The 23,785-nt window shown below is 32.5% G+C and overlaps 1 protein-coding gene across 3 annotated transcripts; it reads left to right on the top strand.

The window, feature by feature from the left end:
- Positions 1–69: 69 nt before the first annotated feature.
- LOC125054664 (inositol polyphosphate-5-phosphatase A) lies at positions 70–23,259 on the top strand. 3 transcript variants are annotated; one of them, XM_047656681.1, is made up of 13 exons: positions 70–356; positions 2,641–2,871; positions 8,285–8,452; positions 9,188–9,313; positions 11,902–12,030; positions 12,888–13,049; positions 15,404–15,528; positions 16,231–16,320; positions 16,661–16,760; positions 17,186–17,316; positions 18,550–18,721; positions 19,448–19,484; positions 23,041–23,259. In XM_047656681.1, exons 1-13 carry the CDS (start codon positions 276–278, stop codon positions 23,184–23,186), a joined length of 1,698 nt encoding a protein of 565 aa, XP_047512637.1. In that variant the 5' UTR covers positions 70–275; the 3' UTR covers positions 23,187–23,259. The 3 variants fall into 3 exon arrangements, with proteins under 3 accessions (XP_047512637.1, XP_047512638.1, XP_047512636.1); XM_047656682.1 differs by lacking the exon at positions 19,448–19,484; XM_047656680.1 differs by lacking the exon at positions 23,041–23,259 and having other exon boundaries at positions 19,448–20,235.
- The last annotated feature ends 526 nt before the right edge of the window (positions 23,260–23,785 follow it).

The following is a 23,785-nucleotide window of genomic DNA, read 5'->3' on the forward strand; positions in this document are numbered from 1 at the left end:
TATATGTATTGTGACAGAACTAGTAAGTAGTAGGCGTTTGACCGTTGACGTAATATCAGTAGTCTGTTGTCAAACTAATTATTGAAAGGGCGAGGGCTGAAGGAGAAGGCTGAGCGAATTTTAAATTTTACGAAATAATTATTCATGTTGGTTTAATAATTCAATGTTTTTACAAAACAACATGAAATTAAACATTGTTTATTCGTGGACTAGTGAGTGATTAAATTGAGTGCCAAGGTTCAATTCGAGTAAAATTGTTGTGATTGATTTTCGCAATGTTGAAGTTTAAAAAAATGGGCTCTGATAAAGTCCCTCTGCTGTTAGTAACTGCAAATGTCGGTTCAATATTTGAAGACGTAAGTTTCGTTTGTTTTACACATATTCACTTTGATCCTGCCACCTAGAATAATCGTTAACTTAAACGACTGCTTTAAGTCGTTGCGCATGTTTAAACTGATCTAATTATAACATTCGTTCGATTAAGGCCTTATTTACACCCACTTTTACGTAGGTAACATTTTTTAAAATATATACACATGAGTGATTTAGTTACAAATTTACATTCAATATAATTTACAAAACATTTGATTTAATTATCTGGTTGTAGTGTGTCTGTTCTAATTCAAAATAATAGAACTCTTATTTAACTGCATGTTAGAATATATTGATAACCAAATCCAGTTAATATAAGGATAGTGCTAGGCCCTCTTAATTTAAATTGTTCATTCACACTAAAACCTGTAACAGTGATTATATTTTTACTCTTAAAAATCAACCACTCTTAAATCAAGAACAAAACAGTGCGTAATTGAAGATATATGCAGGATACTGTAATCTGTAGTTTAGCTTGAAGCATTGTACCACATTTACAATATTTATTAAGAAGACACCACGTTTGCAAAATGGTTGGGTTCAGTAGATTTTATTTTTCATTTGTACATATATTGATTTTATATTAATACTAATCAATTACTTGAGTACAATATTTCTTAATAAATCCATACTTTTAATTAATCATTGTGATTTTAATGTGTTGTAATCTGTGACGTCATGCCTTTACCTTCTAGTGAGTTGTATAGATTGTCAGCCAATCTTTATAATTCAATAACACTATCTAAAATTTAAATAATGAAAATCAAATAAACTGTGCAAATTAAATTATCTAATATTAAACTTACAAGTAAAAAAAATTGCTTTAAGTATGTAATAGCTTCATTTTTGTTTACATGCACAGAACTTTTGTAAATTTAATAAATATTCCTCTTATAAAATAAATGTATGTTCTCGTCATAAACAATATAATTAAGGTAAAAACTATTAAGTCGGTCAAGGTTAAGTATATATGTTTTAAACTGAAACTGTAAAAATAAATTGACTTGAAGCAAGGAGTACTATTAAATCACATTATTAGTTCCAAATAGATTTAGAAGGTTCATGAGAAAATATATTATTGAAGTATTTACATCTCAAACAAATTCTTTAATATTTTTTATTTTTGCAATTAATGTTAAATTCTGTAAAGAAGTTAATATACTTGCAATGCAATTTCATATTGCATTAAATTTCATATTTTTGCTCATTAGTGTCTGTAAATCTATTGCCTGAATTCATATAAAATTGTTCAGCGGGTAAATGACTATATGCTGGAATCTCAAAATTGTGCACTTTAGTAGTGTTATTTTCATATATCATGTATCTTAAGAAACAACTGTTATATAGTAATTACATACTTATTAATAAATTCCACAATCCCAATAATTTAAGGTCATTATTACAAGTATCTTGTTTTAAAATTTACTTCAGTTCCTCCTTCACCGTTATAATAGCGTGGATTATCAAACACTTGCAAATGACAGTTGAGCATGCAATGTATGGAGAGATGGATATTAGACCCAAGGTCTATTAATTGCACCAAAGAATTTTAAAACTTAACAGCAATCAATTTATGTATATCACTTTTGTTTATTAAAAATTAACCTAGAATTAGGTTACTGAGTAGTATGTAAAAGTGTAGACAATAAAAGTCTTACGTTCCTAAGTTGAATCACTTGTTAATCTATATTTTATGTAGATATTCTGTCATCACTTAACAATGATACAATTACAATACATATCTGGAAAGACCACATTTTCAAGAAAATTATAATTTCAATACACAGTACCTAAATATACATAGTTCATAGTAAACATTATAATACCGTATTACGTACGTACACAGACATTGCGATATGACGCGTATTTTCGTCATTGCGTCCTTGTCTAACTTATTCTTGTTTATATTATAAATAGAATTTATTTATGTAGTAGGAAAATATAATATAATAATAATCTAATAATAAGCTTACAATAATAATTGACAATAAAGCATTTTGTATGCGAATTTATACATTTTTTTAGCTTTATTTTGGTGGAAAGGTTATTTTAATTGTATACATTCATATAGGCAGTGTGCGGCTTGCTACCATATTTTATTAATATCATTCACCCCAAGTAACTAACTCATTTAAAGTAATAGTTGTATACTTAGATTCAAATCATATAATATGATATTTATGTATAGCGCTTCCTGTCAAACCAATTTAGCTATCTTTTCTGACCGCTCCAACAGTGCCGTTGCAAAAACTATTTTGATTCTTTCAGTCATCTGTCATGCTACCAATATGGACTTCAGAATTCCTTCAAGCCGTAACAAGAATGGACCCAAAATTCATAGCCTTGCATTTACAAGAAGTTGGTGGGAAGGCGTACGAGAAGTCTATGCAGTATGTAAAAGATTTCGTGCAACGGCTGTGTGACTGCCCTGAGTTAAGGCTCTATGACAAGATCAGGATATTTCTTGATGAAGACTTTAGCTCGCCTGAGAAGTTTACTGTGAGTATTTTAATTATTAAATGGCAATTCAACCTACTGTAGTTATTATAATAGCAATTAACTATTATTACACACTATAGTTAACATATTTAATTAACTAAATAAAATCGAGAAATACATATTGTTGAATTGGTTTACGGTATAATGCAGCGACGCAACCGACCCCTATCGCTCCCTATAATTGATATATAAAGCATTTTATTTCATCAGAGAAATATTTTTACTAGAACAAGTCCGCAACTAGAATATATAAAAATAAAGATAAAACAACATCAGTCCACGAGGCCTGTACTAAAACAAGTGTACTTTAGTAATAGAAACAATTAAGTAATAATGAACGAATATAAATATTAAATAGTGATAAAGCGGTTTAGTGACCTTGTTATTCCCGGCGCAACAATTATTGTAAGTAAAAAGGCTACCCTACTTTTAAAGATACATAAATCGCTAAAATATATTTAGTAGTAGTAGATAGTGTCCGTTAGTAGTAGTCCGTCTTTATAAATAGTTATGAAATGTTCAAATGAGAACTGCTTATGTGACTTGGATTCAAATCTGAAATAAATATTCCACAAATATCTTCCACGATCTCATAGAAATTCTCAGTCAATGACAAAGCGATGACGTCTTAAATGTTATAACTTGGGCCTATCGGAAGACCCTTATATGTGTAGTGACGTCAATGGAACCGGTACTTTGCGTTCGCTCTATGGTGGGTGGCATTGGCCTGTCATATAGTGTTTAATATCAAAAATATTAATAGTATTATCGTTATAATTTTATATAGACAGACTTGTCGAACTACGAAAATGATTTCGTTATTTTTTATGAGTAAAAGTGTTTTTGGTTGTTAAGTTCATATAATATTTAATTAGGTTTCGAAGGCCTCTCTTTACATATTCAAGCGATTATTTTTACACTACTTGTAAACTTGTAGCGCAAGAACCACAACGCAAAATGACCAAGAAATTTATTTTTATAATGATATTCTAAATAAGCTAGTTAGCTCGCGTTATTAAAGCTATAAATCGAATTGATTGACACGACGTAATATAAATGGTTAATTATAATTACTAGAGGTGCCCTTAAAAGGGAGAAGTTAAGGCTTGTATAAACAAAGTGAAATAAAATTTTATCTTAAACAATTACGAAACTAATGTACAATTGTCAAAATAGTACTATGGTCTCTATATCTATGGTAATACTAAGTCAAAATAGAGTCTGACTAATGAAAGAAGATAATTGAATTATTTGAAAATTTTCGGATGGCAACACAGTATATCATTGAATTTCTTAGGTTAGTATGATTTATTGTCTTGATACTTCATGCAATTACTCATTTTTATTTCTATTATATATTTCTTCCGAATAGTTAACAGGTATAATAGCCTAAACTTTGTTTTTTTGATTATTTCTATTCTGACTTTGATTATTGCGAATAAAGTTGTGTTTTATAATAAATATAGTTTTAGTTTTCCATGCAATGCTAGTCATTTTAAGTATCAATAGTAAAAGACTAAATACGTATAATATTTAATGTCATAGAAATACAGTTACTATCAATGTAAAAAATAATAAAATCAAGTATCAAGTAAGTTTAATCCACAAAATATATCAAACTTTTAGGGATACCATACAATTTTTTGTTTAAGTTGCCGCGCTTTTCGTTATCTTCTTTCATTAGCCAGACTCTAGTTGGACTAAGTCCAGATGATTAAGGGTGAGAATGAAATACAGAAACGTTTTAGCGCGAACTATGACTACCATAATGTCAAAATCCAATACATTTTTGTTGTGCGGGAGTCAGATTTAGTGAGTCTCGTTTCTGAGTCTTATCCTTCTTAAAAAGTCTTTAGGAACGAAGTGTTTTCCACTGTATAATTAGTGTTAATGTTGATTCATAAGTAATTTAAAATTAACTTGAAAACAGAAGAACCATATGTTAAAGTGAGAACAAATATGTACGTGTAAGAGATGCAAACAAGAAACCAACGAAAACAGTTTTATTTTCGTAAATTATATGTAACTATTGCCTGTGTGACGTATCCGTAGAAATATATTTTATACTGTGTACAAAAAAAGATATGAAAAAAGTTCGAATTTAAAAATATATATATGTAGGACCACAAACTGAATGGTTTCGTATAGCCCTAACTGTTAATTATTTTCCGAGCGTCATAATTGAGTTATACGATCCATAAGGCTTTTTAACACCAAGTTATAAATGCCTTCGATGTGTTATTAAATTAATTACTATGTTTATTCAGTAATACTGATGTTTGAATGTCAATTGAAAGACAATTTTGAGGCCCGTAATCTATTTCGTTTCACACAAATTACATTTCAAATGCCCAATCCTCATCTGGCCTATACAAAGAGAAGGTTCGCAGAAAGTTGTTTGAATCTAATTATTATACTTTTATCATTTATATAATTAAAATCGTTCATCCGTGTGCTGATCCGTAGCAAATACACATAGACGTTATAATAACTCTGATTTTGTATAGTTTGGCTTAAATAGATAATGTTTGGCTTCCATACATTCAAATAAATGGGGAATCAATCCCAAATGTACCTCTCACAGATGTTATTTATATGTTGGTTAAGGTCAGCACGTTCGATGAAGACACTCCAAAATTTGTAATATATTATTTTTACCCCGTAGACTTCGGTAATAAAATTGGTCATTCAAAATGTTTAAAAATATTTTTCTGTTTACGTTGACTGAGACTGAATCCTTACAGCGGCTATTGGATTATAATAAATCTTGGTGCGTACGTTTTTGCGAGTCAAGGTGATAATTTAAATAGTGACGTCAATTATTATATCTACATAATATATTTTTATGTGGGGTAATGACGCGTCGGACGAAATTTTATATACATTGTGAAATAACATTGTACACTGTTTATTGTTTGCGGTGTTTTTGGCGCTGTAATTTTTTTTTATATTGTCAGATCGTAAACCGTAAGGTTTGTAAATACGCGTTTATTTTTGGAATTTTAATTCCATTGGGATGTTCATGTTATTGCGATGTATAATTTCGGTCTTTACCACAAACAGTACGTAAAGTCCACATGACGTAATATAGTTGTTGACTAGACGTTTGACTAGAAACAAATATCCATTTTACACGCCTGCCTCATGTTTGTTCTCATCGTTTAATGGTCATTTTAGCGGATTGTCGGGTTTCACCGGGTTAATCCTTTCACCGACTCGTCAACCTTGCATTGTTCATATTTTATTATTGTTTTCTTTTGCTTTGCAATATTCCTACCTAATAGGTAGCTGTTTATGTATATGTTACTGTAAAAGGTCGAACTACGGTTAATCTTAAGATTTAAGTGTAAGTCTTAGGATTTACCGACATGAGTTGGTAAATGTAAGTATTTCTGAAAATACGACGATTATTTCGAGCTTTTACCATTAGAATTCAGTATATGCTACGTTTTACCACTGTCAGCTGGTAGATGTTGGTTTAAGGAATAAAAGAAAGAGTAATTCTTAATTATTTACTTTAATGTACTATTAGACAAAACAGGTACATAGTATTATAAAGGTATCATATGATACTAGGTAATAAGTACAAACTAATACCAATTTATTTAAATTATTTTGAAAAACACATAACGTATATCTCTGAATATCTCAATCTCTATCATATCTATCTAACTGAATCAGTAGTTCTCTATTTGGAATTTAACAACGAAATACAAACATAATGCTTACATAAGCTAGTCTAACTAATTAATTATTTTTGATTTACCAACGGAATGGTGGTAATAGTTCGAATCGCAAACCTTTTGGGACATTTACCATTAGGAATTGGTAGATCTTAGGTTTTACTGGAATATCTTAGGATTTACTGCAGTTCGAGCTTTTACAGTAACATATATTCACGGATGCTTGGCGGACCCATGCGACTTCTCCGATACAAAAGACCCCTCGGGAGGTATGGTCTGCGATTTTGCAGGCTACTCAATTGTCAGGAAGTAGCATGGATCTGGTTAGCGCTGCGCCTTCTTAAGTTCTCATATAATTTTCACATGTGTATATTCTTTTTGTATCGTATTTTTATAAGTATTTGATTGTCCTAATTTTAGCGTGTGATGTTTGAAAGCATCAATGTAATATAACAAATAAAAGTTTGAATGAATTTTTGTTATACTTGAGTAGGAGATATCCAGCTCTGCGATTACCTGGAAACGCATAATTGACGAGTCAATGCACGAGGTCGCACAAAGACACTATACGGGGTCAGTTCTACGTATTTGAAAGTAGGTATACCGTCCCACGAACGTAGAGCTTTCCGTAGCTTTAGAGATAAATTATTCGTGTACTGCTATATTTAAAGTTTAAAAACCCGTTTGTATTAACAACTGACAGAAACTCTACGAATACTTGACATAACTATAACTTTGTGATGTCTATTTTACTTTAATATATCACGATTACGCTCTTTGTCAAAGTTATCGTTATCTCCACTATAGATATTGTAATAAAAGTAATTTAAAAGATAACACATGTAAAAGCCGCTAATGAAATGAACTTACGTCGGTAGTTTAGAGCCATGGGTAGGTACTGTAACAAGATTGCCACAGTATTATATTGAATGGTCGTGTTTTGTAGTTGTCTATTACTATGTATAAAACGTATTTTACGACGCACTATTAATACCTAGCTGCCCCCGCGAACTTCGTTTCGCCTTAATATGGTTATTTTACTTAGCCTGCCTTTTAAGTAGATACTGTATAGGGGGCGTCCATAAATTACGTGAGGTTTTTAAGGGGGGGAGGGGGTCGACGCAAATCTCATTTAATCTTACGTTAGAGGGAGGGTGGGTCTCGGCAAAGATCACGCAATTTTTTTTCTGATTGAAAAAAAAATATAGGAAAACGGTTGACCCTAAAGGATGTTTAAATGCAATAGGTACTCTCAATATCCGTAGCGACGATCTCGAACCTTAGGATTATGGGAGACAAAAAAAAACTTAATGTTTGAGTCGCGATCGCTGTTGGAACGCTATAAAAGTGTTAATATAATTTTTAGCTTTGTCACACTAAGGGTCTGTTTCACAATGTATAGATAAAGTACGAAATAGCTATGCAACGCATAAATTATTTGGAAGATAAATTGTGCTATTTGGCATTCATCTGACTCATAATTTATGATGGACTTTATGTGACGAATAGCGCTATTTGACAGTCGTGAAACGCAACAATAGTGTTTATACCAATAAGTAATAAATAGCTAATTTGGAACTTATGTAGAACTTATCCGTCCATTGTGAAACATACCCTAAGAATAGTCAAATATATTTTTAAATTTTACTGGATTAACGCTTTGGGTTCTCATAAATGAAATTAGGAATGTATCTTCAATTTCTATAAATTTAATTCGATGTTATTGACAGGCGCTTGGCAACATGTACTTCGCACATACATCACTGACTGATCTCAAAATATGGGACTTTGAGAGACGGAACTACGTAGAAGTGACTGGCAAAGAAGTGAACAGCGGTAACATTGAGAAGATCACCACTAAGGAGAAAGTCAAGTTTCCACAGCACTTCTTTCCTGAGGTAAGAAATTCTGAAATCGGCGTTTAATTTTTTCGAAACTTGTGTAAACAGGACGAAACAAATCATATCAACATCACGAGATTATGATCTCGTATCTGAAAAAAAAATATTTATTTTTTATTCTTAGACTTATGTCATTTAACTGGTATAATCACAAAGTAAGGACTTATTTATGTTATTAATAAATAAGTACTTTTTACCGTCCAAAACAAAAATGGCCAAAAACACATAATAATATTTAAACGAACATTGACGCAATGAAACATTTTTTTCGTTTCCTGTAATGTTTGGTTCTCTGGACATACGAGGTTATCATTCTACAGCGACGATATATGTATAAGTTTTACATGACTTTAGTAAAAAATAATTGTGTATTTCTGAGTATAACAATTTCAATTAAAATTGCAAAAAAATCCATCTCAATTCATTAGAATAACATGAAATAAACTATCTTGCTTAAAGTAGGTATTAAATAGGTGAATTTAACTTCCAAAAGTCCGGTTGTTCCATGGTCATGTATGTTATGTACATATGTTGTACTACATCCTGGAAAATATAATAATAATTTAGAGTTAACGAACGAAACTACTGATCGTATCGCGTGATTGTAATTGGTCTACGCTGTTGGCCAATCACATTGAAGTGACTTGATGCTTCGTTCACTTTAAAAAAAATATTTTTGTTGTCCCACAGTAGTTCGAAGTCTCTATAACAACAAATTATATATTGTTTCAGTGCAAATGGTCTCGCAAGGGATTCCTGCGTACACGCTGGTCGATTCGCGGTACAGCTGTGGAGTTTGTGAACATACATTTGTTTCACGATGCTTCGAACTTAATGGCAATGGAGCCTTATCCTTCTGTAAGTCATCGTTGATAGTTGTCATTTGTTTAAACGCTTCTTTTGTATAATAGACCAGTGCAGATAGCCTTCAAAATAAATAAAAAGCGAAAAAAATTACAGTAGGATGAAACCCATTAGAAAAGCAGGGGAATATGATCAAAATGAAAGGAAAAATAAATTACGGTCGATCTGAGGTCGGGAAGGGGTAGGGGGGGAGGTTTAAGGGTAAAAAACGGTTTATCTCGATTTCCGGCAAAACTAAAAGTCCTATCGAAGAAAGTTAAATGGCAAAGTTGTAGGTAATAAAAAGATCTAAAACTTTTGTATTCACACATTTTTCACATAACCTCAAAATTGGTGTGAAAAATTCAAAAAACCAAGTTTTTGGTTTTTTATTTTTATCTTTTACAAAAGTTTATTTTTTTAAACGAAATTTGGTGAAAACTTACCTTATTATGTCCCAAATATACTGTAATTTATTTGATTAAAAATATTTATTTTTTCACCTTATTTTGAATTAATATCGAAAAAACACCCTAATTTTCAATCGAAAATTCTGACGTCAAAATTTCAGCTTTTTTCAATAAGTTGGTGTGTTTTCAGTTCGTTGAAATCTCTACTTTCCTATGGTAAAAAAATATATATATATTACCATAGAAAATCTTCTCAGAAAATGCAAAACATCGTATGCAGTAACGCCCAGAACAGTCATACCCTTCCCTACTTCTCTATGAATCTTCTTTAAATTATAATTAGATGCCTATTTATTACTATTTTAAGATAACTTATATATACCTGAGTGACCTAAAAAAATTTTTTTGCCTTTAGATGAGCTAAAATTTTCGTATTTCATAGAGAAGTAGGGAAGGGTATGACGGGTCTGGGCGTTACTGCATACGATGTTTTGCATTTTCTGAGAAGATTTACTATGGTAATATATATATATTTTTTTACCATAGGAAAGTAGAGATTTCAACGAACTGAAAGCACACCAACTTTTTGAAAAAAGCTGAAATTTTGACGTCAGAATTTTCGATTGAAAATTAGGGTGTTTTTTCGATATTAATTCAAAATAAGGTGAAAAAATTAATATTTTTATTCAAATAAATTACAGTATATTTGGGACATAATAAGGTAAGTTTTCACCAAATTTCGTTTAAAAAAATAAATTTTTGTAAAAGATAAAAATAAAAAACCAAAAACTTGGTTTTTTGAATTTTTCACACCAATTTTGAGGTTATGTGAAAAATGTGTGAATACAAAAGTTTTAGATCTTTTTATTACCTACAACTTTGCCATTTAACTTTCTTCGATAGGACTTTTAGTTTTGCCGGAAATCGAGATAAACCGTTTTTTACCCTTAAACCTCCCCCCCTACCCCTTCCCGACCTCAGATCGACCGTAATTTATTTTTCCTTTCATTTTGATCATATTGCCCTGCTTTTCTAATGGGTTTCATCCTACTGTAATTTTTTTTGGTTTCAAAAATTATCGGCACTGGTCTATAACTAGTAAGACTGACATTTGCACCTTACTTGGTAGAAGAAACAGGATAAGATGACATACAAGTCTGCTCTTCTTTTCCACACTAGAAACCTTCCAATAGCGATTCCGACAGCGATGACGATCACAAAGAGTTTTTGTACCATCTCAAGATTGCGACATCAGCGCTACGGATATTGAGAGAATTACAGCGAACTTGTATACAAACGCGTAGGGAAGTGACCGAGTATAGGCGAGTTTAAAAATAATGTAATTATTCATTATAACAACGCATTACAATGTGTATGATTTGGGAACCATTTTAAGTAAAAAAATATCTGTGTCACAGCTCTTCCATAACAAAGTTAATAATTTTTAGTGTCTTTTTCATTCTAAAAATGATTTTTTTATAACGGTTTACAACAACTACTTTTCCCGATTTTAAACAAAAATCATTACGCAAGCACTTTGATTTCAACAAAATGGATGGTTAAGAATAGGTTAGTAGGTTAAGAATATTAAAGGGGTTAAGGAATATCACAATTGAGTTGTCGCAATTGTATGACGTGTCGTGACGTGAGTTGGTATTGGAACGAAGTTCCTTATCGCGCGTTGTGAAAGGGGGCTAGACGGAAAAAATTCTTACGAAAAGTTGTCACGACACTTTTTTGCTATTTGCTATTGTACACCGGTTCTCGTCCGATCACCGAAGTTAAGCAACGTCGGGCGAGGTCAGTACTTGGATGGGTGACCGCCTGGGAACACCTCGTGATGTTGGCTTTTTTTTTTCAACGTAAGATTGGTGTCGAGAAAATCTATCATACTGTTATGATACCAATTAACATATTAATTAATCGAAAGGAATTTCGTTCCATCCGGGTGTCCCTTGACACCTCTAAAGTTTTGTTTTGTTTTTTTTACTTATATTTTTTATATTATCTGAAATATACTCATTCTTTCCCAGTCTGAATCCTCGTGAAGTATTATTAATCTGTAATAAAAAATCATAATAATTTAAATAGGAATTTTACGTACCTACTTTATACGTTTAGCGGTTTCCTTATGTCAGTTAAGGATATGCAGAATATACTGCTGGTAAATTACGAGAATTTATCTTTTTACAGGTGTACTGCCGAAGCCGACGGCGTGCGTTACGTCATACGTTACGACACCTGCATTCTGATGTCAACGCAGCACCTTACTTCATATTTGGCGACTTCAACTTCCGAACTGATACTGGAGGGGTTGTGAAGGTTCGTGATTCAAAAGATTATTAAAAAAAAAATTGGATAATTTTGTTTAGATGAATTTCTCAAAAATTTGGGGATAACGTTATAAGTCATTGACATTGACTTCTGCCGAAAGCTGTCAATGTCAAAGTCAAAGATCTTATTCCCGTAATTATCAAAATTACAGTCACTAACGAAGTGAACAATAAATAAAAAAACTTTATCTTTAATGCTTATAATATCATTTTACAGTTGATTATAATAAACGAAGCAAACCTACAAAAAACACAGCGCTATAAACCTTGATCTTTGTCTAAAATATCTGTTTCGGGATAATTTTTTATTTAATAGACGAGTAGGTAGTCTTTTGTGTGCCTGACACACGCCGTGAATTCTTTTGGATCTAAAGAATGCCGGTTTCCTCACGATGTTTTTCCTTCGAACGAGCGAGTGTTAAACAAATTCTAATGCAAAAAAAATTAAAGCACATCAATGTTTTTTTAGTTTTTTTTAAACTATTATTTATTTTTTTCAATTTTTTTTTTATTTTTTTCAATTTTTTTTTCGGATTATTGCATTGTCATCGATCTTTGACAGGTGCGCAAAGTTTGAATTAAATCTGTCCGTTAAAAGTGGGTCAAAATCGAGTCCGAAGGAGTCGGTTACATACATACATACATACATACATACATACATACAGGTGAAGCTAATATAAAGCGTGTAATAGATGCGCATCTAGAAAATAAATGCTTTAAAATCTATCTTTGATAATGTTTTTAAGGACTTCTAAAAAACCGCAAGAGGTTATCAATTGGACGTTTAATCACTCACGTTTTTAATTTTTTAGGTTGTGGTATGGTTTAAAGATTTTATATTTACAGAGAATAACCGACAATTTAATCGCAAATCGAATGTCGAATGGGGCAAATGTTGAATCGTCGAAGATGCAATACCGATCTAAGAGTGAAGACAGAGTGGTTCTAACAATTGGCAAGAAGGAGTTCTCTCATGTTGACCATCAGAAGATCTTCAGGGAGTCCTGGGTAAGAAGTATTATTAGTGGGTAGTAAGTTAATACAAGTCCTACATTGGCACGCGACGGGATGAGAGAGTGAGGACGACCTGGTGCTGGTGGCTGGCGGCACATGGACCCGGCAAGCCAAAGCAGGGGTGTCTGTGAACTTAGCAGAGCACTTACCAGCAGAGCACCAAAAAATATAGTTTTCGCAGCACACACAATAGTTCTATAGTTCCTGATAGTTGTTAGAAAGAGTTCTGGACTTTTCAGTCCAGAAAATATTTTTTTTTATATCGTTAAATGCTCTGCCAGCTTCCCGATCACAGCAGAGCATTTCTTATCGATTTCGATAAAAAAAGGTCTCATTAAAACAACCAATACAATTATAATAGTTCCCTATCATTTAAATGCAAAAATAAAAAGGTTTAATTATAAAAAAATAAAGAAGAGAGAGAGAAAATGAAATATCACAATTAAAGCCTAGGCCAGAACTCTTCGCTTTCTCTCAGCAGAGCATAGCTCTATGATTCAAACCGCAAAAAATCAAGTGATTGGAGAATTTTTATCTTTATTGAAAAAGCTGAACAAATTAGGCATTTTCCTTTTCCTTTTTTTGGTATTGAATTAATTCAACTTAGGCCATGTTCACACGGCATTGTCTGCACGATTTTGCATACGTTTTAACGAATAAATAGTGGCGCATACAGTGTACATAGAACCATTCACACGTCGTAAAAAATCGCAAAAAATTGTAATACCTGACTTGTCAAGCAAATCTAATGAACTTTAACGTATTCTGTTTGCATAGGCATATATGGGGAATACCTGCAGTTTTCATACACTGTTCAAACTCAAACTCAAAATATCTTTATTTATGTAGGTAAACAAGTACACTTCTGAATTGTCAGAAAGAAGTTAGATTAATTGTAAATTTACATTTACTACCAGTTCGCAAGTCAAGGGCGTAGAGCGGGTAAGAAGAACTGGCAAGAAACTTTCCGCCACTCTTTTTAATAGCCAAGTATTGTCATACAAATTGTTTGAACGTTCGTTTTTACACGAATAAAAATCTACCATATGAACACCCAGCTCATTGTATGTTACAAAAACTAGTTTTATTGTAAAACGGTAATATGTAAAAATTAAATATTTATAGAACATCTTGGCCATATCACTCGTGTCACACATCGTTGACATAACCTTCTCTTATTGAGGCATATTTATAGCGGCGCACACAAGGCCACTCATAAAAAAAGACAAACTAAAATGTGTGGCCTCGATAGTAGGAAGCCGGTAATTAATACAGTTATGTAAAAGAAATGACAAAAAGAGACCAAATGAATCAAAGAGTGCTTACAAAATGTTCTTTCTATAGATGGAAGGTCCGAAAGAATATCCAGATCTTTTAGAATCTATCTTAAATACACGATATATTAGAATGAGTTGTATTAATACAATACCTATAGTTCATTATATATTTTAATAAAAATCATATTTTTACAATTTTGTTTTACATTTGAACACATCACTGTTCTAGTAGCATGTTCGGTCATGACGTCATGGGTTCAAATCCCGGGTGGGTATGTAAATTTTCAAAAGTTATTTTTCTAAGAATATTTTCGTCGCTGTAGAATGATAATCTCGTATGTCCAGAGAACCAAACATTGCAGGAAACGAAAAAACTTTCGTCAATGTTCGTTGAAATATTATTGTGTTTTTGTCCATAGTTTTATATGGTAAAAAGGACTTATTTATTAATAACATAAATAAGTCCTTACTTCATGATTATACCAGTTTAAATGACATAAGTAGACTTACTTATTAAAATTTTTGCACATCTATGCTTCTTTAAATTCAGAAAAGGATCAAATATAAATTAAGATTACATTTATCAATTTTATTTACATATCATTAATGAGAAGAGTCTAAGGGTCTGTTTCACGATGTACGGATAAGTTCTACATAAGGTCCAAATTAGCTATTTATTACTTATTGGTAGGATAAACACTATTGTTGCGTTTCACGACTGTCAGGTAGCGCTATTCGTCACATAAAGTCCATCATAAGTTATGAGTCCGATGAAGTGTCAAGTAGCACAATTTATCTTCCAAATAGTTTATGTGTTGCATAGCTATTTGGTACTTTATCCATACATTGTGAAACAGACCCTAAGAATAAAAAATAAATGTTTTTTTTGACATACGAGGTTATCATTCCTACTATGACGTTTTTTACTATTTGACACCCTCGTGCAGCATTATTCTAAAATTCTTCCAGCTATGAATAGAGTTATTATAGTATATTAGTTACACGTACATTAACTCAGAAACAAATCAAAATTATCTTAGGTTAATTTTAACTTATCTCTTCTTTTTACAGCTCCAAAAGTACGATCGTGAATTGGAAGCCTTAAAACCGCATTTGTACGAATTTCCGGTTAAATTTCCGCCATCTTACCCCTTCGAGGAAGACGTTCATTTGCCCACACATTATATGAAAACGAGGTAGGTTATTTTATTAAATAATTTTGAAATTCCGTAGGGTACACACGTTACATCTATTTCATTTAACCTTTTGAAGCAAGTTAGTGCTATTCAAAACTTGATCAACGATTGTTTCACAAGAAAAATAAACGTGGCCAACTAAATTATGGAGGCGTGATTTTTGTTATAAATATTTCATCAAATATGATGGTTGATATACTTTTTTGAAAAATCTTATAAATACATCTATGGGAGCGTTCAAGTATTACGTCACACAATTTTTGGAGTTAATTAAAAAAAAAAACCCAAAATGTAACGCGCCGTAACGTTTTCTGTACACAATAGTAAAATTTTTCGTGACCACCAAAGTGACTCTTTATACCTTAAAGTTACCATTACGTGGTGTAAAGTACTAGAAAGTCGAAAATAATACTAACATTAACGCGTAATTCAATCCCCGCCCCGCATCGTAACGTTTTACAAAAGGACCCCCCCCCTCCCAAAATTCGTTAATACTTGAACGCTCTCTATATCAAAGAAATATGAAACTTTTATAATAATAAAATACGCTTTGCCTGGGTTCATTTGTGGCATCTACAAAGCAACATTAAATATACGCCCACTAGAGTTACTTAGAGTTCTGTGGTTTGAACTATGATATTAATCGTGAGTCAGGGCTGTCATATTATTATATTAAAAAATATAGATAATCAATTGTTGCAGGTGTCCAGCGTGGTGCGACCGAGTGCTTCTCTCACAGTCCGCGAGACTTTTGGTGCAAGAAAGAGCTGAAAATCGCGTGCATAACTCTAGGTAAGAATTTAAAGATTTAATATAGACGATTATGGGTGTGTGCATGTGTGCGTGTGTGTGTGAAGAAAGTACACATTGCAAGTCGTTAATGGCAAAAAAAAAACTTGATTATAAATTTTCTTGGAACTTCGTAGATAATAACAAAGTTCATGGTTGGTTCATCTTGGAGTATACGTTTTTAGTTTTTATTCCTCTTTTAGTTACAGTCTTTTATATTATGTATATATATATATATATTATATATATATATATATATATATAATATACTAAAAGTAAGCAAGGCTTCTTGGTCTCAGCCAAGTAAGTCTAAACATTTCATGATTTAATATGCAACTTGCAGGAAGTCCGTAACAGACTCGACGGACAGTGGAAGTGGAAGATTGTCTTCGTCTGATAGCAGCCCGGCCAGATCCGCCTCACCAGCTAGACATAACAACCAGGTACATAAATAAATACGCTTCAAAATTAATTTGATTCATATTTTTAAAATTCATTTTAAATAGCCGTGCGATGTCGACGTGCTAATAAATATTAATATCACGTCACACCTCAATTGCTTGGATTGTATACGTTCTTATGATAATTTTCCTGAAAACAAAAGCATTATACAAACATTTGGTTTATAGGTATATTATTCGAACAGTGCATATTTGGTTTGTTTAGTTCCAAATACGACCACGGAGCGCTGATCAAGTTTTTCATGAAATTAGTTATTGTTTTTCATAAACTATTTTAGTAAAATTTTGCGGAATTTGACGTCATATAAAACCATTCAATATATGCTACCTTTTCATTATTAGGTTTTTTTACATGGAGATAGATAAATAGTAGTAGTACTCAAGTTTTAATAAATATAATATTTCAGTGGAGTCCAAATAAAAAGCTCGAGAAAAAAGGCAGCGTCGCTGAAATAGATGGTTTGAATGTTCCTGTAACTACAGTCAGTAGAAAGAGTATTGCTGATCCCACCAGCGTGCAGCAGGCTATAAATGCGAGGTAAATATACATATATAACTAGGGGTAATGGCCTAATTGCCTTATTGTGATCAATTGTTGGATTACAGATACTATATACAAATCTTTACATACGAATATGAAATGTAATAATAATAAATATAGATAGAAAAATCATTCATAGATCTTGAAGGTAGTTCGAGAGGCAAAAAGCTATTGTCTTTATGCGAGTTATTCAAAACTGCTAGCAGATTACACCACTATTATGACCACGACTGCTAAGAACTCGAAATCTCGAGTTATGTAAAAAAAAATCGTTTATATCTGTAAAAAGGTTATATCTAAAAAGCTTGAATATAATTAAGGTTATTTTCACCGAAGATTCTGTAACAAAATGCGTTAATAAGAAAAAATACAATTGTGTAAGCACGTATCCGTATTCTTACGCACGTACTTCACGTACAACTATTTACGTACATTTAATAATTATTGATTCATATTAAATATTTAATATGGAATATTTTTTAAGAACAATAAGTGTTGAGCCACATAAATTAATAGATATGCCAATTTTCAGGCTAAAGTCGCGTACATTTTTTTCCAAAAAACAGTGAGTAACTTGTAAGGGTATAAGTGTATCCAAAGTATATGTTGTCTTGTGTAAGCTGTATATAATGTTGAGTGTTGAGGTGCAGTGTTGGCCTTCAGCGTGCGACTCTCATACCTGAGGTCGTAGGTTCGATCCCCGGCTGTGCACCAATGAAATTTCATTCTATGTGCGCATTTAACATTTGCTCGAACGGTGAAGGAAAACATCGTGAGGACACCGACATGTCTTAGACTCAAAAAGTCGACGGCGTGTGTCCGGCACTGGAGGCTGATCACCTACTTGCCTATTAGATTTAAAAATTATCATGAAACAGATTTAGAAATCTGAGGCCAAGACCTAAAAAGGTTGTAGCGCCACTTTTTTTTTTGTTGAGGTGCACAATTTATCATGTACTATCATAAACTGGTAGCCTAATTGTTAATCGATGTTTTTGGTGTTCCATATCTTGGTAAATCCTAAGTATACCTTGCATTTAAACAGGTTTAAAGCGCTTTTTTGCTTGATTTCAAAAACGCGTTTTAATCCCGTGACAACAGCATTTATTTGAAATTTTGTAAAACGTGCTTAATTAGACTGAATATTGTTTTACGTTTATTTAAATGTGTTAATTTTTTCACATCAGTAAATACAAATATCAAATCATAAAAATAATTTCAAAATTCCAGAGTTTCAGACTCGGACGCATCGCCTGGCAGACGTAAACTAGTCCGCAATCAGTCTGAGGGTTCGCCCAAAGGCGGTGAATCTTCTGAAATAAGACGTCTTATTGACGCACCTTCTAGGCGAAGGAATGAGTACGGAGTTATTGGAGACACAACTTGTATGGGAGATCATAAGGTAACATCATCAATCATTGTAACTCCTCGAATTTTATTGTAGTCTTTAAATTTATGCATATATTTTAATAAAATTTTTGAAGTTATACTTCTTTAGGCGCGTTATGAAAAATTGATGAGAGTGAAATTTTACGATGCGTGCGCACCGTGACACAAAATTAACAGAATGAAGTTGCCCACGGAAGATGCTACGGCATTGGACATAATTTAAAAACAACATTCGAATAATAATAGAATTTATGTTACACTTAATGTAAGAGAATATTAACAAATATTTATTTATTTAATTTTTGAAATGTAAACTTAACTTTATTGACTATAATGAATCCTTTCGACTGGATAATTTGATTATTTAATTGTAATTAATTATTTGGATGCAATCAAAAACTATTTTTAATAATGCCAAAGAAGTATAACTTCTTACGCGCGTACATAAGTACACGCACCCTTTTTTTAAATATTACGAGCACATAAAATACATTTAATAGAACGCTTTACTTCGTAAGTACGTTTCATTTCCATTCTATATATATTATTTAAATTAGATTTAAATATAAACCTTTGTGCATTCTCTGAAAGCGTAGTTTCCTTCAACGTACGACTTTATCTTAGACTTCATTAATATTTATTTAGAGTTAGTCAATTTTAGTTTGAAATAGCAGTAGCTAGCGCTTCTCTTGTCTGCCTTAACCTTACTTTGTATCTTAATCTAGATATTCTTTTTCAGCCAATATATTTACGGGTGATGCTGCAAAGCGATCGAGGTACCGATAAAGAGAATAGACCTCCCGCACGTCTTACCCCTACCTTGCGTAGAATTCCAACCGACCCCGATTTGATTAAAACCCCAAAAATTCTATACAGCAGTCACCCAGACAAACTATTATCCGACGAATTTAGACTCAAAAGGACGCGAACGGGCTCCCTCAACGAAAAGTTATTTAGGATTCCCTACGTACAGATAACTAGTGCGGATTATTGTAGTTACAGCGATATATTTGTAAATGATATTGACACCTCCCTATTAAGTCCCAGGCGATGCTTAGATCCATACACGCCGGAAAGTGTCGATTCTCATTCGCCTGACGTGGAAGTATCGTCCGAGGAACAAACGGAAATTATCGATACGATCGATTTAAAATCGAAATTGTCGCGCGATCGAAGCGTGTCGCCCACGCAGTTGAAAAGTCGATTAGACAGGTTGTTGAATGAGTCGGATGACGTTCCTAAATTGCATAGATTAGATAGCAAGGAGTCTTGCAAGTCGGATAGTAGTCGAAAGGGCCTATGCTGTTTAGCGCTCAAGTGTTATGGTTTTTGTAGACGTGTGAAGTTGAAGTGTAGTTGCTTCAAATGCACCTGATGCTTTTTTGATCTGATAAAGTACTGCGATGTACTTAGATTTATTAAGTCTGCTTGTAACTCTATAGTTTTTTGTGACTAGAATGATTTTGACGGCAGACTTTCACAAGTGATAGTATTGTCTTTGATTGACATAACCTTTACACATTTAAATAAAAAACTTTTAACCGGATTGAAGTTATGTATTATTATAAATTTACAACTATTTAACATAATTTTAAATTTATCCGACGTTTCGCGTGCTTTACAGCGTGCGTGGTCACGGTGACTGAAGACAAAAGGTGTTGGATGTCAAAAAGTATCACAGCTGTAGAGAAAGTTGCCTTATCTGTATTTATTTCCCCGGAGTTGGTATCGACTAAAAATAAATAGTTGTAAATTTATAATAATACATAACTTCAATCCGGTCAAAAAGTTTTTTCACAAGTGATGTTTTTATGACACGTTTTGGTAGATACCAGTTAAATTGTTGTGCTTAATGCAATTGACTTGCATGCATAGTATGCATTTGCAATAGCCTTAATATTCTGTCTATAAGCGTACTGTACTAGATGCATTACCATTGTACGCATGTACGTTCGTTTGCAGCGTGCAAGCGCGTTGTCGAACGTATGTTTCTTTTTCATTACTTTTAATACTGTGATCTAGCCTCAAAAGGTTAAACATTTCTATTATATCGTAATCTTTCTACTTTAATCAAACTTATATAATAGATTTTTGACGTGTTTACATATTATGAAGTCAAAGGAGTATGGGTTTAGTACTCTATGCTGCGCGACGGGTGTACTTATAAGTTTTCTACTAGTCGAATAAAATGCATGGCTACTTAAATGGTGTTTTAAAGCTCGGATTAACTGATTTACGGATTAACATATTATACTGTACTTAATTTTGAATACATATATTTTTTATATAATTTACGGATTTGATTATGCAAAATTTAGAAGAATTTATAGTGATCGTGAAGTCCGAGCGATGATAATGCATTTAATCGTTTTGTAAGTGTTGTACTTTAACCAATAAGGTTCTATATTGTATTTTTTAAATGGGTTACCAACCGTGTTTAATTTTTATATTCCGAGATTTCATTGAATATTCGGTTTTAGTACTTATATTTTTACATGTTTTAAATTTTATTTCTATCAGCAAATATATGGTCAGGCTGTTAACGAAATATACCTAACATGAAACTTCGGTTTCATCGCATTGAAAACCTATGTAATAATAACATAAATGGCGAAATATATAACGAAGATAGTAAAAACTTGATCAATATTAAAGTAACCTTAAAAACTATTTAATTGTTAATACAATATAGGACTATTATTATTATGTTTTAATTAAGTTTAAAATGATACCAAATCGATATAATTCTAGTCTTATATGAGTCTGTCCTTTTCTGGTGCTATTTTTAATGTAGGGAGTGCAAAAAGGACAAAACACTTGTACTCAGTAAAAGTATTATATTTATACCAGTTCTTAAAAATACTGTCGCTTCTCGCTTTTACAAGCTTCAAATATGAAATGTTTTGTTCAGAAAAATTCACGTAAAAGAACTGTATGAGATGAATAAAAAATTAAACGTACTTCATAAGCGATCTCACTTGATATATCGACCAAATATCTTGTAAAAGCAAGAAGGTAAGGCTATCCTAGATATTCAACGAATAACATAACGTCCACTTAATGGAGATTTTTAATATAAACATCTTGCTATTTGTTGTTGGAACTCGAATATTTTAAACAAATAGTCGTGATTGGTGTTCATTGACGTTTAGTTTCCTGTTAAAGGTTTTGACATTTATTTAAGAAAATGTTGAAAATATGGGAATTCGTGCAAATTATAGTTTTTACATCTATTTGTAGGCTTAGGGAGTTCGATTAATTAAACAATGAACGATTATTTATGACTTTGTGTTGTTTTTAACTCTCAATTAATTGTTCCGTATGCACACGTGATTTGTTGTAAATGAAAGATTTTTGCTTCTGACTAATATTTAGTGAAAGATTGACATACTGACTAAGCTACCAATAATGCTTGTTATTGTGAAATAGTGCTTAATAAACATTCCTTATTTCATTTTGCTTTTTATTAGTGACGCTTGATTGTTGTACACAGATTAATTGAAGGATGTAAGTGCGGTGTTCCTCGAAAATTTTTGAGGTACTTTCTTTCTTCACATTTTTATTTTTAAGGGACACCGTTTTTTTTTGTTTTTGCCTTATGTAGTCGTACTGAGTTTTGTGTTTCTTTTCAAGCACGTAGATGTATTACGTTAGTAGAATTTTTTAATGATAGTTGCTATTTAAGTTGCATGTATCCTATGATTTTTTACATTTAGGATAAAGAAAAGGAAATTCCAAACGTCTGCGAATGGGCATAGAGTTTTTGACATTTTAAAAAACGCAAGTGCTAGGGACTAAAGCTTCGGTTTCCTAGAAAAGCGGTGCCGTTAACTAACGGCCGCCTTTACTTTTTAACATAATGCAAAAAAAACAATCATTTTCGCTGGTCCAAGTCACGTTTCCACTCATTGTATTAATTAAATATGGGCACCGCTACACGCGAACGTTGAACTAATGTTTATCACCGCTATGACGGCCGTCATGCCTATGACAGCACCGCTATTTGACGTTACGGTGACACTCAACATTCTCTAGAAAACCTACTCCGATGTTATTTATAGATAACGTATGGGTGACGTCACCCAACGTGACATTACGGCCGTTAGATAACGGCACCGCTTTTCTAGAAAACCTAAGCGCTTAAAGACAAATGTTTGGCCACCAAGACCAGACCCAAGTTAAAGTTATTCCCATAGACTGAATCTAGGTCTCCTTGTACTTATGGTCTAAAGAATTAATAATATAAATATTCGTTTGAATATTCTTACATTGATATTCAGCTAAAAATAATATAACTTATTATCGTTAAAATTTCTTTAATTTAAATTTCAGGCACCTACAGACACGAGTTCCACACGGAAACAGCGTCAAAAAGCGTGAACTCTGAAGATGAAAGCGCTGAACCAACTGAGAAGAACAGTCGATATATTTGTTTTAACAACTCACCGGCTAATTTGTTTAAAGAAACTGATATCTAATTATTTAGATTCTCCGGGTTTGATCTGCGCTCCTGTTTGACTTGTTTCACCTATGATGCAGCGCAAATTAAAACCCGTAGTAGTCTTACTATAAGATAACAAACGGAATTTACCAGTACCGAAAAAGAAAAATGTAGACAATGTGAGGTGAACCTATAAAGGGTTGTAGATAATTGTGCCGTATGGCTTATAAACTGATGTCAGTAAAAGAAAACTGATCACATTTTGTCGTATTCAGTGATAGAAGTTGAATTAGTCAAAGAGTTTTGCTACTAAATAGTACATGACACAATTTGTGCTTTACTACGTAACCAAAAACAAAGTTGGTGTCAATGGTTTGTATGTATTAACGTGATTAATGAAGCTTATATAATGATGTATACTTCAAGAATTTCGGTTTTATCAGCTTAGGGGGCGTTATAAGTATTATGTAACGAATTTGGGGGGGGGGGGGTTCCCCCAAATGAAGGGCGGGGATTGAATCACGCGTTATTGTTAATATTATTTTATCATATTTATTGTCACGAAACGTTTTACTATTGGGTACAGAAAAACGTTACGGTGCGTTACATGGGGGGGGGGGGGGGGTGTTCCGGAAT

Source organism: Pieris napi, chromosome 12 (genome assembly GCF_905475465.1).
Source record: "Pieris napi chromosome 12, ilPieNapi1.2, whole genome shotgun sequence".
In the NCBI taxonomy this organism is placed as follows: Eukaryota; Metazoa; Arthropoda; class Insecta; order Lepidoptera; family Pieridae; genus Pieris; species Pieris napi.

Excerpts from the sequence above, each read along its gene's own strand:
- LOC125054664 (XM_047656680.1), top strand. The coding sequence starts at position 276 with ATGTTGAAGTTTAAAAAAATGGGCTCTGATAAAGTCCCTCTGCTGTTA. Across the intron at positions 13,050-15,403 it reads AGATCTTCAGGGAGTCCTGG|CTCCAAAAGTACGATCGTGA; the intron begins GTAAGAAGTATT and ends TTCTTTTTACAG. Across the intron at positions 17,317-18,549 it reads CAGCAGGCTATAAATGCGAG|AGTTTCAGACTCGGACGCAT; the intron begins GTAAATATACAT and ends TCAAAATTCCAG.